This window comes from Canis lupus, chromosome 25 (assembly GCF_011100685.1).
Source record: "Canis lupus familiaris isolate Mischka breed German Shepherd chromosome 25, alternate assembly UU_Cfam_GSD_1.0, whole genome shotgun sequence".
Taxonomy (NCBI): Eukaryota; Metazoa; Chordata; class Mammalia; order Carnivora; family Canidae; genus Canis; species Canis lupus.
The window spans coordinates 37,655,213-37,673,865 of record NC_049246.1 but is presented as its reverse complement, the minus strand read 5'-3'; the positions used below and the strand labels follow the sequence as shown (position 1 = coordinate 37,673,865).

The following is an 18,653-nucleotide window of genomic DNA, read 5'->3' as shown; positions in this document are numbered from 1 at the left end:
AAAACTATAGCCTGCTAGCCAAATTTGGGCCACCACATGTTTTTGCATGGCCCACAAGAATTATTTTTACAGTTTTAAATGTTGAAAAAACTTAAAAGACTCGTATCTCATGACACATGGGAAGTATATGAAATCCACATCTCTGTGTCCATAAAGTTTGACAGGAACACGGCACACTCACTCGTGGACAGGCTGCTTGCATTACGGTGTTGTAACTGAGCAAGTGTAAGAGGGAGCATGTGGCCCACAAAGCCCAATATATTTCAGAACAAGTTTGCTGAGCCCTTGGTATAAATTCCTGTGTGTACCCATCCTTCTGGCCTGAGTGATGATTCAATTTTGTTTTATCTAGGTACTCCTGACTGAGCAATGATGTTAAGAGTCAATCCCAGGGATGCATGGGTGGCTCAGTGGTTAAGCGTCTGCCTTTGGCTCAGAGCACAATCCTGGAGTCCTGGGATCGAGTCCCACATTGGTCTTGCAGGGAGTCTGCTTCTCTCTCTGCCTGTGTCTCCCTCTGCCTCTCTGTGTGTGTCGCTCATGAATAAATAAATAAAATCTTAAAAAAAAAAAGTCAATCCCAGACATCCTATAATTTCATCATCTTCATGTTGTTTAAATAAAAACCAGTTAAGAATCCATCAAGAGGATATAACTAATTATAAAAATACCTGCAGCCAACAGTGACAGAATTGTGGGAGGAAGCAGGCAGCTCTAGGATAACAGTAGAGATGTCAATCCTCTACTGGAGAGGATAAAACCCACCGAGCGAAAATTTATTACACACATTAATAGAATGAGGGGAAGAACATGGACATTTCCATTGATGCAGAAAAAGCATTGGGTTAAAAAAAAAATAACTGATCCAGAATAGAAGAAATTTGCCTTCACTTACTAAGGAACGGATAAAAAGACCTTACACTTACTGAATGAGACTCTCATTCAGTCTGAATGTCCACTCTCACCACTCCTATTACACATCATACTCAGTCTTTGCCACAACAGTTAGACAAGAAAAAGAAAAGGCATCTCAACAGTAAAGAAGTCATATTATTTGTTTATATATGGTATGATCTTATTTGTAGAAAACCCTAAAGATTCTACCAAAAAAATTCCAAGAAAACCAAAAACCACCATCATAAATGGAACAGACAAGCTCAGGCAAGTTGCAGGATACAAAATTCAATATAAAAACAACAGTTGCATTTCTTTACGTGAACAATGAGAAATTGCAAAAGAAAATGAAGAAAATCCCATTTATAACAGCAACAAAGAATAAAATATGTAGGAATAAACTGAGTCACAGAGATTAAAGTATTGTACACTAAAAACTATAGCATGTGGCCTAAAGCAAGTAGACACAGATAAACGGAAAGACAGCCTGTGCCTATGGGCTGTATGACTTTCTATTATTAAGATGGCAACACCACTCGAGGTGATCTGTAGATTAAATGCACTCATCAAAAGCCCATAGTGGTTTTTGCAGAAATAGAAAAAAATCCTAAAATTTACATGGACTCTCAAGGAATCCCCAAATAGCCAAAACAATCCTGAAAAAGAGCAAAGTTGGAGGACTCACATATCCTCATTTCCAAACTGACTATGAAGCTACAAGAATGAAGAGAGTTTGGTCCTAGCATAAGAACACACAGACCAATGGGAGAACAGAGAGGCTGGAAATAAACCATCACATACACAGTTATGATTTTCGACAAAGGTGCCAACACCATTCAGTGGGGGAAACAGTGTTTTCAACAAATGGTGCTGGGATAACTAGATATCGTAGAATGAAGCTGGGCCTTAACTTACACCATACACAAAAATTAACTCCATGGACCAAAGACCTAAACATATAAGCTAAATAAAACTGTAAAAGTCCTGGGAAAAAAAAACAGGGAGAAAGTTTCATGACCTTGAATTTGTCAATGATCTCTTAGATAGGAGACAAAAAGTTCAGCCACCAACAGGACAAAGGGAAATGGACTCTATCAAATTAACACTTGCATGCATGAAGGACACAACAGTGAAAAGGTGACTTTCAGAATGGGGGGAAAATATCTTCCAGTCTCATACCCATAAGGAGTTAATCTCTAGACTATACAGAGAACTCACGCAACTCAACAACAAAAACACACAACTTGACTAAAAAATGGGCAGAGGATGTGAATAGACATCTCTCCAAATACAACACAGAGATGGCCATGTGAGAAGGTGCTCCAGACCACTAATCACCAAGGAGATGCAAATCCAAACACCAGGAGACACCACTTCACACCTGTTAGGCTGGTCACTGTATAAAACAACCAACTCCAGAAAATAAGTGTTGGCAAGAATGTGGAGAAACAAGCACTTGTGCACTGTTGGTGGGATATAAAATGGTGTGTCTGTGGAACATAGTATACTAGTTCCTCAAAATTCGATTAGCATGGAATTAGCATCTGGTCCACCAATTCTGCTCATGCGTATTGCAATGAAGAAGTGAAAGTAGAGTCTTGAAGAGATACGTGCACACCCAAGTTCATAGCAGTCAACAGCTGGAAGCCCAGGCAATGTCTATCCACAGCTGAACAAATCAAAACCTGGTCTATCCATGCAACAGAACATTATTCAGCCCTAAAGAGTCATGAAGGCCACAGCATGGATGGACCCTGAGAACATTATTTTAAGTGAAACAAGCTGGTCACAAAAGGACAAGTATCATATGATTCCAGGTATATTCTGCATCCAGGGTAATCCAATCCATTGAGACAGTAGACGGTGGGGACTGGATAGGCGCCCAGGGCAGGCAGGTCCTAATGGCCTTCCTGGTGCCTGTGCCCAGCCCTTGGGCATTTCACTGGGCAGCGTCTAGTGCTGCACAAGGTAGGAATGAAGGGTGGAGGGTGGGGTCATGCATGCATCTGCACACAGTTCATGAAGGAAGTAACGTTACATCTCATAAACACAAGAGCTTCTGCCTCTTGAGACTGGTTTTCAGAGGGCAACACCCCTTCCTGCTGGTAGTTATGGAGCCAAGCAGCAGAGTCCATGTCATGACCATTTATCTTAGGGTGGCCTTAGCCTCTGAAAGAGAAAGGATTTTTCAAGAACGAGACCACTCCTTAGTAACCATGACTCATGCGGAGTTCTACCAAATGTTTAAATCGGAATTAACACCAATCCTTCACAAACTCTTCCCCAAAACAGCAGAAGGACCACCTCCAAGGCAAGCTCATCTAAGTCTGCCAAGACGTCTTCACCCTGACACCAAAACAAGATGAAGGCAGCACCAGAAAGCGCAGACTAATGTTTCCTTAAAGACAGCCTCAGGATGACAATAGCAAATCAAAACCAACAACTGTACAAAGTGGCACTTGAGCCCAGAATGCAAGGATGGTTCAATGTACAAAAATCAACCGTGGGGCACTGGGCTAGCTCAGTCAGCAAAGTGTGTGACTCTTCATGTCCGGGCTGTGAGTTTGAGCCCCACGTTGGGTGTGGAGATGACTTAAAAATAAAATCTTAAAGAAACAACAATCAATCAATGTGATTCACCACAGAAGCAAGATAAAGAATGAAACCACACAATCTCAATAGATGCAAAAACAAAACAAAACAAAACAAAACAAACACCTGATGAAATCGAATACTCTTTCATGATTTAAAAAAATCCTCAAAAAAGTAGGACTGGAAGGTTTAGCCCCGACCAGATAAAGGCATCTACAAAAACCACACAGCCAACCTCACAGAGAGAAAAGACAAAGCCTTCCCTGACATCTGCTTCTGCTGCAAGCTCGGCACTGCAGGTTCCAGCCCGGGCAATCAGGGCGCCACACACAAGCTGCTGGTAACCACTCATGAGGAAATGACACAACTACCACTAGATTGAGTTTGTCAAGGAGCCCAGCAAGCTCACAAGCACAAAACACAGAAGCATTTTATGTGGGTGTTTGTATAGGATTCTAAGGGCGGTATTTATGGCACAAGTTGTATGCAGTCAGATCCATAAACGTTGTCCTAAAGCAGACCTGGTTCTCAGTACAGAGACCTGAGCAGTCAACTGTGGTACGTGGTGAGCTGTCACAAAGGCCACCTCAGTCCTCGTGTCCATGGACCAGGAAAGAAACATCTTTTTGTGCCTGGAAAGGGGCGAGGGGAGGCTGCGTCTAGATGGACTTCCTGGCTGGCAGTGCCTATTGGGGCCAAAGGGGTGAGTGTCCCATGTTGAGGATAACCCGACACCTCAGCTGGGTCCTTTTAGGGGCTGAAGGCATGTGAGACAAGGTCCTTGACTCTCCCCGTTCTGACCTCTGGGAGGTCCCCCAACAGACCCATATTCACAAACACCATTCCAGTGTGTGATTTCATGACAATTCTGCACCTCACCCTGTCTGTAGGTGCCTGACAGCCGCCATGATGCTGAAAAGCCACCACCGCCCCCAGCCCAGTCTCACACGCACATCTGGGCCTCGCACACCTGGGCCTTCCGTGCACTGCAGGGTGTCCTGCCACATCCGCTGCCTGCGGCGCCGAGATACCAGGACACAATGGCAGTGCTCATGAGAGCTCAAGCTTCAATGTCCTCTTAAGAAAAAATTAATACAACAAACCGAAAACAGGCAAAGAACATATATTAGGTAACTTAACAAAAAAAAAAAAAAAAAAGTTGGTAACACACCTTATCCTTCACTTAGAATAACAGTGCAGGAGAGAGGACTCCTCCTCAGACTGTGTGGCACATCAGGTTCTACTCCTCGTCAGTCTCAAGGACACAGGCAGCTGCAGACAGGCTCTTGACAGGCTGCTCATCAGTTACTCTGGTTAACGATCAGCATCCTGCTGGCCATGAGGGTAAGTAGCCAATAAAACCCACGTTTTCAAAAATGCTTTTGAAAAAATGGCTGGTTGTAAAAGGAAAAGAGATGAACAGGACGCCAAAGGCATCAGGACAAGCTCCGCCTGGCCCCACAGAGGCCCTGGGCTCCACGCCGCGTCCACAGGGAAGTGGTCATCAGGCGGGAAGCACTTCGCTGGCCCTCGGCACCAGTTCAACACAGACGGTGATAGTGAAAATCCAGAATTTTTATTTACAGATACGCAAAACTGCAAACCATTTCAATACACTTAGAAAAAAAACTGAAGGAGGATGGGCTCACACTGCTCTCCCACGACCAATGGGAGGGGAACAGTGCTTTGTGGCAGAACAGTGATGATGGGTGACTGTATATATTCTCTCATACACCTTTATTTTCAAAATTATCTAAAATAGACATGCATTATTTTAAAAATAGGTTTAAATCAATGATATCAAAACCACTGACACTACTTTTTCAGTAAGATGCAAAATGGATGAAGTCAGATGAGCAGATAAACAGGATTTATTACTTTGTCCGTGATAGTGACATGGAGGCTGCACCGGCTGCCGTGCCATCCACACCTGTTGGCCACAGCCCACGTGCACCGTTCACAGCCTGACCACTGAGCTCAAGGCTCCACCTGCTGCCCAGGTCCACTCCACATCCGAACAAGACTCACTTGGACAAAACCAATGCACTTAAAATACATATTAAGAAAAATAAATATTCTGCACCCCATATTTACAAGGATCAATTGTTCCGTCCCCTGCCCCTCATTACTACAAAATCAGGAAACTATGATGTGACATTAAGAAGCACAGTATTAGCTGTTAGTGTCAGTCCCACACAGAATGTGGTGCTAAGAATCCAGAATCTTACTGAACTATATTTATAAATACACAATGTTGCAAACCTTAATGAACTTAAATGAAGAGGATTTTTAGAAAGTAGAAATGATTTTGCTTGGGTTCCCCAACTGCCTTTCAAAAAACCCCACACCACAGCCCTGCCACACCCACACGGGGAGGGGAGCAGTGTTCTCCGTGTTGGCGTCCCCCTGGCTCACTGGCTGCAGCGCAGCAATGGCGAGACGGCAGCAGGCGGGGCGCCTTCAGAACTTGAACAGGTCAATGAAGTGCTGTGGAGACACTGGCATGAAGCAGCTGTCAGGGTCGGCGGCGGTGCAGGGGTGCCCCGAGTCCTGCGGGAGGAGGGAGAGGTGTCACCACAGGGCGGCTGCCAGCGGGCGGTCCTGACGCACCCAGATCCCACCACGACGACGCATGGAGGACACACAGCAGCAGTGTTACAAAGACAAAGGCAGCCACGGGGGTTGTCCCCAGACAGGTGGCCCCAAAGCTCCCTTTCTGCGCTGTCCCTCTGGTTCCCGCCTGGTCCCTGGACGCCCGCCCCAACAGCTGGGCGCCCCCGGGGAGCTCGCACTCAGCTGGAAACCAGGGTCCTATTTATCAGGAGAAATGACTAATGGAATAGGCGTTCTGCAAGGCTGACAAAGAACACAGGCTGGAGGGAGCTGGGGGCCACGCTGCATCGGCCCACGAGGTGCTGACATGTGCACCGTGGCTGAAATCTCACAGACACATCTACCACGCCCCTAAGGCCGGGCCTGCCCCTCAAGCCCTGGCCCACGGGACATCCCGTGAGCTGCTCGGGTGGGTGGTTCCCGAGGCAGGCTGCACATGTGCCGAGAGCCCCGGCCGGCGGGGGAGCATGCAGGGGACGCGACTCGAGGCCTGGTCTAGGAGGTACCTTGAACAACAAAGCAAGGCGGCAGTCCTTTGAGGTCGTGGAGAAAGAACCGGGAGGAGTGCAGGGAGGGGAGAGAAAGGAAAACCAGTGTTAGAGAGAGCAGGCTGCTCGCAGCATCCGGTGTGATGATGACGATCCACGTGTGGATGAAACCGGCTGGTAATGGAGCTGGGCCGTGAGCACACGCAGAAGACAGCATGTCCCCGCCCCCCATCCATCCTGAAGATGGCCCTGAGACAGGGAGGAGTACTGACCGGACTCCTCAGAACTTCACACAACACACGCAAAGTGAGGCTGATGTCCCCACAGTTTGTACGGAAAACATTTCTAACACATCTTGGAAAGTCATTTATTCTCTCCCTCACATCCCAGCATCTGCTTTGCCACGTGCCCAGGAGTCACGCAGCCACTCTCCACCTTACTTTCCTTTCTGCTTATTTGTGCTTTGTCAACGCTGTGTCTGTGCCAGCCTGCTGCCTCTGCCACCCTTGCCCGCCACCCGCTGGGGTCAGGATGAGTGGGACCCCGCCCGCCTGCTGCAAGCTGGCCTCACTACAGAGACCAGGGCGGGCCACTGGTGCAACCTGTGGGCACAGCACTCAAGCAGGTGCAGGAACCCGCTCCAACACGTGGGCTCTGCTGCTCATCGCGGATCTGCTGAGACGGATCCTGATTCTACCAGAAACCCCAGACCAGCAGCGTCAATACCGGCTGCTGCACGTACTTGGGTGGCAAATGCACCAAGACAAAGAGACACAACACAGTCTTGACCCCGAGTCCTGGCCTCTAACTGGCTTCCTTCCGTCCAGTCCCCAGCCCACCCCACTGGAGTTTCAGGTAGTTGAGAAGGACAGAAATCCAGCTGCAGAGCAGGCAGGAGAAGGAACAGAGCCGCCGTGGAACCACAGAGGAAGGGTGCCTTCCCAGGGGCCTGTGAGGCCCAGACCAGATCCCACTTGGGCACAGACTCCAACAGCACGGTGAGGTCCTCATGGTGGGTGTGCATTGGTGCCAGTGATACTCCCGGAGGAGGAACCACATTGAGTGGGTCAGCCTGGTCCCATCAGGTGACACGCCCACCCCCCACTCCTCTATGTCCACAAGCACCTGCTGTGTGTGATGTGCACACCACCCCCTCCCGTGGTGGGGCCTGCACCCTGGGACTGGTGACACGGGCCCCCTCGCACCGGCCAGTAGCCCCACTCCCCGACTGATGGGCTCGAGGACTCACTCGTCAGACCCAGTCAGGAACAGGCCTGCTCCCCGACGCTCTGCCCTCAAGGAACCGTGTTCTACAAAACAACTACGACTGTAAAACATGGAACACGTACTGTCTTTTTAATTCCGAGATGAGAGTCATACTAAAACAGATATCAGGGACTGAGAAATAAACCCTCATGGCACTCGCGCACAGGGCATAGGAGAGGTGCTGCTGCTTCCCTTCCCTGTAGTCAGTAAGCCTCCACTGAAGTAGCGCAGGAATCACGCTCCACACCACTGCACGCTCTATCTACATGTGCTCTGAGGAGAGAAAATCTCAAGTGCTCGTCTCTGTTCCAACAATCTAGAGCTTGCCATGCGATCCATGTAACAAGTTACAGGTAAACGTAGAGCAAAAAATAAGCAGGGATGGTGTGACCGGAAGTCAATGGCCATCCCCCCAGGAGCACCGGGTGGGGGGGGGGGGGGACGCCCATGCAGGATGTGCACACGGATCACACTCGCCTCCGAACGAGCTGGGTGATCTCACAACATAAACGTGCTCACGGTCAAGGAGACTGTGACATGAGCTCTCCTCCCGACCGTGAACAGACCGAGCCCGGGTCTGTGTAAGGGGAGGTCGCAGGGTGAAGGGTGTCCAGTGTCTCGGGTACTCCGACTACAAGTGTGAGTCAGGAGACTCTGGTTCAGCTTTGATCAAACAAGGAAACCCCGTGTCTCTCTGAAAGGCTGTCACCTCCGTGTGGCAGGGGCTTGGCATGAAGGGGAGTCACAAGGAGATGCCAGCAGAAGGGTCACTAGGGGCACAGGGCCCCGGACTGGACGCCAAGCCTGGGGTACCCGCTAAGGAGCATTAGGTTTGTAAAGCACAGGGACACATCAGCCCGTTTTTCTCAGGCTCAGGGCTGGCATGGTGCCCAGAACCACTGACAGGAACCCAGCACTGACCCAGGACCAGGTGCCAGGCACCCCACTGCCCCTGGGGACACACGTCTTACCAGCAAACATCTACCAGAGGCAGAAACACACACTTCGCTTCCCAATGTTTCCGACTCAAACCACAAGCTGTGTTTTACTTCCGTGAATCTATTGCCCAGCCCCAATATTTGGTGTCCTAAATCCCATTTTCTCATTATAATTCCCCATTTTTTTTCTACCATGACACCTAAAATAGACACAAAGAATCTGCCTCCCCAACACTGAACCGTCCGAGATGGTTACCTTCCAGAAGAGGATGCTGCAGTGCCGGCAGAAATGCAGGGTGTCCCCATACTGCTCCCTGGGCGGGTAGTGCTTCTGTAGGGCAAAGTACATCAGCTTCCACTCCACGTGGCCCTTCTCTGAAAGGATCAGATGTCTACAAAACTGACAGACAAAATTCCGTTGAGAACCAGCAGATGGTTTCACAACATGTCAGTGACAACACGACGTGGTGCGTGGAACATCCAGTTTTGTGAACTCAAACGCCCACGGACCAAATCAGTGAGGAACTAACCATATGAACCACTGCGTGTGCACGGTGGGACAGCACGTGGCAGCTGTGAGCACTCTGGTCTAGACTTCCCCACAATCTCTAGTAAGGTAAAATTACGTCACACACGCAAGGTATCTAAGAGCCTGTACCTAGAACACAGGAGGAACACTCGCATCTCTGTAAGAAGGAGACAACCCGACTGTTAACAGGGCAGGGGACCTGGTGCAGAGGTGGCTGGGGTGCCACACTCCATCACCAAGGATGCAGAATGAGGTGCACGCCTGCTAGGCCAGCTGCAATAGAAAACCCAGTAACCATGAGCCCTGACTGGTGAGGGTGCGGAGACGCCGGAAGCCACGTGCACGGCGGCCGGCAAGGTGCAGTGGTGCAGCTGCTAGGGGCAACAGCATAGCAGCTCCTCCAAACTGACACCTGCAGCATTTCCACTCCTAGCTGTCCACCCAAGAGAAATGAACACAAACATCCACACAAAAACGTGTATGTCCTCACAATTGTAGGATCCACCAAAGCCACAAGGTGGAAAGAACACAGACGTCCACCAGCAGGGCAATGGCCAGCGGAAATGGGGTCCGTGCACAGAGCAGATGCTGAGCAGCTGTGGAGCGGAGGGTGGCACTGCAGGCCATGGCCGGGGGGCGACAGATGGCCAGCAGCATGGTAGCACTTAGAGGGACGGTTCTCCAGACCAGGGAACTGTGCCAGGCTGGGGGCAGGTGAGGGGCCATGTAGGGCGGCCGTTTGTTCCTGAGGAGATGGGGCACCATGTGAAGAGGGCAGAACATGCGGGAAGGATTTCAGCCTTGGGAAGTGCACCCATGGCCAGAGGCACGTTGTGTGTCTGTGGAGAAGCCCGAAGGGGCTCCTGGGGCCGTGTTGAGGGAGGAGGGCCCCAGGGGTTCAAACATCACCCGGCTCCTCCTGATGGCAGCCCTGAGGAGCAGGCCCCTGTTTACAACTAAAGACCGTCACCTGCACACCTACATCACCTCACGTGGGCTCTGAGGGCCGGTTATGCCCTTCCCATGGAGCAGAGGCACAGGCTCCTGTCTCTAACAGAACCAGAAAAGAGGACAGGTTGACAAAGGAGCAAACACAGCTTCAGGCCCAGCTCCAAGGATGTGCCTGTCCTCAAGTACCGTGAAGAGAAGACTCCCATCTGTGGGCTCGCTTCCCAGCCTGTCCCCCGCCAGCCCCACATCGTGCCACAGCTCCTGTGGGGATGCCCGGCAGCCACTGTTCCCAGTGTGACCTCATGCCCCTTGGCCACTCTGTGGGCAGGTGTGCTCCCTCCCACCCTGCTGTCAAGTCGTTCCCAACGTACTTGTCTTCCTTCAGCATCTCCCTGTCCCTTACTGAGCCCTGACACACAACCTTTTTGGAGACTGTTTTTATACAGAGCATGTGCAGGCCAGGGTCACCCGTGGGCACCGACCGCTCACGATAAGCATCGACAGGAAATGCTGGTGCAGGGTACCCGGGTTATTTAAGGACATGCATGGACTCATAAATGGCCGGTGGACCTTCTCCAGTTCCCACCCTGGAAAAACAGCGAGGCGTGACTTGGAGCAGCCACTCAGATGTATCCCAGCCCAGCAGACCCGCATCCTCCAACATCCCCACCAGCACCGTAAAGCCAGCACCCAAGGCAAGCCTGACCTGCCTCCTCCATCCTGGAGAACCTTCTCCTGGCTTCTCCCATCCCCCCCTCCAAACATTTCAACACCACCATCTCCTATGCAGAGGTTACAAGTTAATACTTCTTCCCAGCTCAAGTTTATCCTGACTTGTTTCTACTCCAACAAATCTACCTCAGTTTTCTCCAGGATCCCCGCAGGCTCCCAACAGCTAAACCCCATGGACTTTTGCTGAGCTGATGGTTCAGGACCCCTGGCAGCATTTCTGGGCTCTCAGGGGCCTGTGCCCCTTCCACCCCTGAACTCAGCTGCTGGAGCCACCTTCCTCATCCAGCTGAAGAGCGATCCCTGCCCGCTGCCCTCTGGACACCTCACAACAGCTCACGCACCTCCTCGTCTGGTCCCCAGGGTGAGAGCTACTGAGACTTGCTGCACCAGCCAGCCCCAGTGCCCTGGCTTCTCCTCTGACCACCCCCCTCCTCCTGGAGGGGGATGGTGTCTTGGATTCCATACTCTGCTCCCAGCTCTTCTGTGGCTCTTCTAAGCCTGCTGGGAAAACCCCAGGACCTGGTATGGTCACTGCACCCCCATCCACGAGACTCTGAGGGCTACAGACAGTTTGCTCTGCTCCGTACCAAGGCAACCTCTGTTTACTCAGACACCCCCACCCACCCCCATTCCCCCAAGAGTGACAGCCTCCCCTGGGCCATGCATCCACAGTTCTGTCCTCCTGCCCTTCTGTCCCAGCTGCACCCAAACCTGTCTCTGACGGGATGTGCTGCATCAGGCTCCTCAACCTGTGCCCTGCTGCCCTGCACAAAGCAGATGCCCCACACGTGCGTGTGACTCTCACAGAGCCCCGCAGGAGGAGTAAGCACCCTGGAATGCCTAGCGGGCCGCACACAAACATGCTTCGAGCTAGTCCCCAAAGCTGGGTCTACAGGCATGGGGCACGGCCAGGGGGGCTGGGAGAGCCACGTGTGGTCACTAGAGATGGGCGAGGGGCACATGCCAGCCCCCCTCCACCTGATGCTCTGTTGTGGCCCCGAGGCCACCACACTCACCTGCTGCTCGGCAAAGTGGTACTGACACAGTCTCTTCCACAGCTGCCTATCCTCGCTGAGCACGGATAGCGTTGGGGTCACCTGGCCGAGCGTGACGATGTCCCAGCCGTCGGAGAATCTATACAAGATGTTGTTGAGCATGTGCAATGGGAGGTCACTGAGCGTGAGGCCATCATTCACCTGCTGGAAGGGAAGTGGACAGCATCTCACTGCACATGATGCCTGGGAGCATCAGGCTACAAGAGGGCCTAGTGGCCAAGTGAGAACAGGTGCTTCACGACGTGACACCACCGAAGAGTTATGACCAAAGTGTCACCATCCCTCACACTTGGCAGCATGAGTCCTGTGCCCCACACCTGTATCCAGAAACAGCTGGCCACATGGGGACCCTGGAGGATAGGCTGAGGGGAACAGAAGCTAGTCTGTACCCTCGGCTCCTCCAGACCCCCCAAGTGCAGGATTCACTCGTCAGACACGACACCAAGACCAGAAAGAGAGACGGAGGGCCTGTGGACAGAGGAGATGAAGCCACTGACCTACCACCAGGGCTCCATCCAGCTGTAAGCATCTGATGTCATATGGAGAAGCCGCACCCTCCCTCCCACAAGCCTGCAGGTGTGTCCCTGAGAAAGGACCTGTGCATCATCCTATTGGAAGGGAGGGGACAAGAGGGACAGGAGGGGAGAGAGGGGAGGGAGAGAATGAGAGGGCGAGGGAAGGGATGGGAGGGGGCGGGATGGGACAGAGGGGCAGGATGCAGACTACAATGTCTCAGCCCCAAGCTGGGCACACACCCCGCCCCCCACCTCTCACCAGGGAAATCTCCCAGCAACAGACGGGGCAAGGTCTCTGATGGAGCATGGCCAAGGTTAGATAAGCCTGCTCGTCCTGAGGACTCGGGGACGCCTGCACACCTGGCCACACCTGAACGCTTCTGACATGGCTGAGTGTCCTTGCCCTCAGTGGTCAGCCCTGAGGACGACTGGCTTCTTCCTGGTTTCTGTTCTCTTTAGCTCTTGGAATAAACCTGACCAGAACGACCTACACAAGTGCACCATCTTCTCCCCCAGTGCACTCTGCTGGAGAGCCACACACAGCAGTGAAGGACCGCAGGGACATGAGCAGTCCTGGCATCCCCACATACAGTGCACTTCCATGGAGAAATCTCTGGGGTGGGGTGCGATGAGGTGATGAAAGACTGGCTGTGCCATCTCTGTGTCCTCATCGCTGCCATGTGGCCGCCCTGACAGAGAAGTGCTCTCCTGGCACTGTGTGTGTGGGGAGGACGTAGCCCCTCAGCCGTACTCCCAAGACATGTGGTCCTCGGCACTGGCTGCCAGTCTATGGAACAGCCCAGTGCCCCGGATGTCACTTGCTATGTGATCATGTGTCATTTCAGATCCTGCCATCCCACTGGCACATGGACCTGCACCCCCGATCAGCTACATGGTGTGAGCAAGGACAAGGGGCTCACACGGAGCATGTGTGGTTACAGGGTCTCGCAGGCCGGTGCACAGCAGAGTGCACACTGAAGAGCACACATGTGTGCGTGTTCCCTGGCCAGGTCTTCACACTGTTACAGGAACAACTCAGACTTGCTGCTTTGTGCTTCTTGGAAGAGGAGCTTCCACATCACATAGGAGCTCATAAACATCCTGCTGCTAACATCACGAGGCTCATCGGGGTACACGAGGTGGTAGGAAAAACCCTGGATGCACAAGGCATGAGAGCCTGGTGCTGCAACACCCAGCCCTGTGGTGGCCGCCAGCAAGATAGCACAGCAGAAATGCCAGCAGTTTCCTTCGGAACAGCTATGACTCGATGTGAAGGGGCATAAGCCGTCTGGCTGGACAGTCTGTCGGGGGCCACAGGGCCTTCAGCTCAGCCCCCCACTGCCTAGCTAAGCCATTTCTCATCAGGAACCCTGTAATCGTAATCATGTCACCATGTGTGAAGGAACACGGCTTCGGGAGGTCTTGCTAGCACACCAACCACAGCGATCCCCATTCTCATGGAAGCTCTTCTGTCCTCATGCCAGGCCTTCACGCTACTGTAGCGCATAGGCGACTGAGGACAGAGGACCTGGCGCATAAGGGGCCACTGAGAGCTGTTCCACTTCCTGCTCATCGCTGCCTCAGGGAGTTCTCACCACTTTCCAGCAGACAGTGGTGGCCAGGGGTCTGTCTGCATGGGCTGCACCTGACTCAGGTGCCCAGGACTCATGCACCAAGGCCCCTCACGCACATGGGCTGGCCTTACCCTTGAACACACACAGCCCTTGCCATCCCAGTCAGGCTGCTCGGCTCCCAACGTACAGTGACCCCGAACTCAGGTTCCCATCAATTTGGCCACAGCTCTCTTCCCCACAAGGCCTTACGTCCCTGGTTTTCCAGCTGCTACTGGAGCCGCCACACTGGCTCACAGGCCCACACCTCCACTGTGAGGAGTGAGCATGACCATCACCTCCAGCTGGGGCCACAGGGGATAAGGCCACAGGAAAGCCAGCTCTGAGCGTGCAGCCAGGCCCAGGTCAGGGGGTCGTCCCCACTGCTGCCTTCCCTCCATGCGTGCTCCATGCTGGTGGGAATGAAAGGAAGACCCTAAAGGAAGCCAGCGCCTTCTTGGTCCAGGAGCTGCAGAGGTGAAGAGGAATGACCCTGCCTCAGCTCCTTCCCCATTGTGATGCGTCCCAGCCCAACTCCACAGCTTCTCTGCCCTCCTGCCCATAGTGAACACACACTTCTGTCTAAATGATACACAGCAGCAGCCCCGCCTGCAGCTTCCCAGCCACAAGCTCTTGCTCAGGACCCTGACCACAGACCCCTGCTGGCTGCCTGCCCCCAGCTCACTAGCTGCAGTGGCACTGCCACACAGGCTGGCCACATGAGGGACGAGGGGGACCTGGGTGCGTGGCCTGGCCACTTGTATGAGGCTTCCACACCACGTGCGTGTCACAGACAGACCTTCCAATTACAGCCTTCAGCCGTGGGGGGACAGGAGGTGTGTGACAGCTCAGGGCACTGCAGGACCACGTCCAGACCTACTTCTGTTCAGTCTGCATAGTGCTCACAGACATTGAACATCGGAGTACTCATGACTTCAGGCCGTAATTAAGGAACCTCTCCTCTTCTGTAAATCTCAGGTTTAGATGGTAAATAGCTGAAAACTAAGGCTTTCCATGATCACTTTTGAAAATATTTGGCTTTGTGTGAGGCCTGGGTGAGCCAGCACCGTACATCCTCTAGGAGGGCAGTCTGGAGACTGAAGGGTGATCTCTTGGGCACTGAGAAATGCGTTCCGTTTATTCTTTATCTTACAGAGTCCCAGAGAGGCACAAATCCCACCTGAGATGCTGACTGGAGTCAATGGTGTTAACACTCCTGCTGAAACTAGCTCTTGGAATAAACCTGACCAGAACGACCTACACAAGTGCACCATCTTCTCCCCCAGTGCACTCTGCTGGAGAGCCACACACAGCAGTGAAGGACCGCAGGGACATGAGCAAGCATGAACCCTGGAGTTGCTGGCAGGGCAAGGCACCCATGACTCACGGGCAGTTGTTTTAGCCCAAAACATCTCATTTTCCTGGAAGGCAAATCAGCACACTAACTCAATACCTGTTCTCCTCTCAGAAGCAACCATCTCTACTGTCTACCCAAAAGCAATCTAAGCTATCCAAGGGCCTTCTGGGCCAAATCCATCTGAAAACAAACATTCCAATAAGCCACCAGCACCTTTCACGCATGAGTGTGTCCCTGTACCTTAGTGACCTGCAGGTTCTGCAGCTGCTGCTGCCAGCGGAGGATGGTCTCCAGACGGCAGATCCAGATGTTGATGTTTCCCACCAGCACAGACTTCCCAACCCCTCTGATGAGGATGCAGAGGGTGGAACTCAGGTCCTGGAGGAGGTCTTTGATGAGACGGGGGTTCTGGTGGTCGTCGAGGACTGGAACGCACAAGAACACACACAGCACAGATGAATAGAGTGCATGGGCACCCATGGAAGTGGAACGGGGTCCTAACCCCCAATACACACGAACTCAGGGGGCACTGTGTGCAGGAAAGGGAGCCGTCGTGAAGGGATGGACCCCACATCCCACACACTTGTGCTCAGAGTGGAGTCCATTAACAAAGATGAAATTGGATAGGTGCCAGCACCAGGAGCAGCCAGGGTGCAAGGGGAGGGGGTCAGTGCAGGACCACAGGACCTTCTGGTGGCAGGTGGACAATGTGCTTAATGCAGCCGAACTGTGTGCTTACAAATGGTTAAAACAGTAAACTCAAAAATGTGTATTTTACCACCATAACAATGATCTAATTTCACTGCAACTCCAAACTGGCATCTTTTTTTGAGATACCACAAGTATGATGAAATTTAAAAGAACATTAAATATTTCCTGGCTGCATCTACAATTTTCGCTATAAAATTGGCAGTGTCTGTCTCCCTTTATACTTATCCTGACGAGCTTACACATGTAATCAGCAATTCACCTACATACATTAACTCACTGTGAAACTGAAAGTTCTTTTTACAACTGGCCAGTAAGTGACCAAGATGGACTTAAATTAAGAATAAAGCCACAGGCTCGTCTGATACCTTAGTGACTACGCCATGGCCACAGCCACAGTTATGGGGTCACATGGCTAAGGTAGACAGACCAGCTACCTCAACGAGGTGAAACTTCTCTAAAACCCAGGGATCCTTCACTGTCCTGTGGTAATAGCCCATCCCAACACGACAGCATCACTGGACATCATTGCTGTTGACAACATACATACTGAGGAATGAAGAAGAGCCCCATCTCCTCGCACTGCACTTGCTATCAAACACGTGGTCATCATCTTACCCTTCTGAACAATTTTGTCCAAGATGTTGAAGTAATTCTTCTGTGCCACACCACTCAGCGAAGTTAACTGGGATTTGGCAATTAGCTGCAGGAGCTGAGAGGAGAGGAGGTGCGTTACATAATGTGGAAGCAAAAAACCCGCCACCAAGCTGGCTTGTCCCCTCCAGAGACCCCACGCCTGTCACCGAGCTGGCTTGTCCCCTCCAGAGACCCCATGCCTGTCACAGTCTTTGGCGATCAGTTATTTTTGAGGGTGGGACACGGTTTCAAAGGGCAGACTCCAGATTCATACCTCTGTGAGTTCTCCTGAACACTGTCTTTAAATGTTCCTTAGATCCACCTTTCCCTTTGCTGTCTCCCATGGCATCTGCAGCTGGGGGACCTTCTGTCTCCCCCTTACATTCACCCTCTCTGTGTCCTCCTTCCCATTTGTCACACCCCTGCCTCCTCTGTCACTTACCCTGGTTCCCAGTGTCCACTCCTCTTGGGCCCCTCACCTGCCCCACCAATGCCTCCTGTGCTCCTAAGGACCCCGGTCTAATTCCCCACACCCCCAATGGGGTCCGACTTCACAGCTCCACTCCTGGACAATCGGAAATACCAGGTGGCGGTGTCACGGACTCCCTGACGCACCTCCCTAGTGGACTCACGCCTCTGCTCATACCCTCTCCCATACCTGTTCTACAGGACCTCCCAAGCTCCTCACCCCAACAATGCTGCCCAGAAAGCTGCCCTCCACAAATAGGATTTTCAGGGAACCCAGAGCCAGGCCTCCATGGCCAAGTGGCAACACACCTGTTCAGAAATGGGGACCATTTCTGCCAATCGCAGCTGCTTTTGGTAATTACACCTGCCTGAACATGGGATTCTCCACCCTCCCTCCTGTTCACCTTGCTGGTTTCTAGAAGGAGAAAAGAAACCCAAGTAGAATGCAGCAGTCCAAAACTAATATTTTATATAGGAGGATCACATGATGATCTTGGTGGAAATCATCCTGTGATCTCTAATATGCTTCCATAAGTGTCCTCTGCTACAGCGATCACAGACACACACACTGCAGGGCATAGCCCTCAGGTCCCATCACATCAAACCAGACATGCCTAAGACAGGCCCAGTCCTGCTTCTACTCCTGATCTTATCACCCATGTGTCGCTCCCACTTGCCAGCTTCAAACAGCCTTCAGTGATTTAAAACTTCATAATGTGATCATTTAAAAATCTTCTCAATTTAACATTTAACAAAAAGGGAACATGATTGAAACTCTGTAACACAGAATATGCTAAGCAGCCGTCATGAGCCAGAGGAGAACCATGACCCTGACCCTGGATGCGCCCCTGCAGTCTGAGCTGCTGTCAGGGGACCCTGTCCCTCTGCTCAGAGGCCAACAGGCATCACAATGACATAGACTTGGGCAGATAGTTTGTGAGTCAGGGTTCCCACTTCTTGCTTTGTCCCTTCTCTCCCTCTCCTTGGGAATTAACATCCTCAGGCCTTTTGTCTTATTCACAGACTTCTAGAAGTGGCGAAGAAAGGACTGCTATTTCATTTAAATTATATTGTGTCACAATTTACAATTTTACTCTTGTCACAGGACCCCTCGGTGGCTCTGTTCATCATGCAGGTTGTCTCACCGATAACATGGCAGGCGGACAGTTAAAGCTGGCGCTGGTCCCCGTAGACCTGTGACAGGGACATTTCAGGTTTCTGGAGGACATACTTCTGCTGGCCTGCCCTCTAAAGAACAAACGTCTACACTCCCAGTGTTCTCATGCCAGGACATACCCATC

The 18,653-nt window shown here is 51.8% G+C and overlaps 1 protein-coding gene across 6 annotated transcripts in view; it reads right to left on the bottom strand.

Moving 5' to 3' along the window:
* Positions 1-1,037: 1,037 nt before the first annotated feature.
* The window catches only part of FBXO25 (F-box protein 25), a 67,092-nt gene continuing 49,476 nt past the window's right edge, over positions 1,038-18,653 (bottom strand). For 4 of the 6 annotated variants that reach the window (XM_038573945.1, XM_038573947.1, XM_038573944.1 and 1 more), the window contains exons 6-11: positions 16,867-16,960; positions 15,781-15,965; positions 12,020-12,202; positions 9,048-9,191; positions 6,606-6,632; positions 1,038-6,036 (exon numbers count right to left, since the gene is read on the bottom strand). In XM_038573945.1, coding sequence (XP_038429873.1) covers positions 5,947-6,036; positions 6,606-6,632; positions 9,048-9,191; positions 12,020-12,202; positions 15,781-15,965; positions 16,867-16,960 — 723 coding nt within the window. In that variant the 3' untranslated portion in view covers positions 1,038-5,946. The remainder of the gene's footprint in view (positions 6,037-6,605; positions 6,633-9,047; positions 9,192-12,019; positions 12,203-15,780; positions 15,966-16,866; positions 16,961-18,653) is intronic. The other 2 variants (XM_038573942.1, XM_038573943.1) reach the window with 2 other exon arrangements.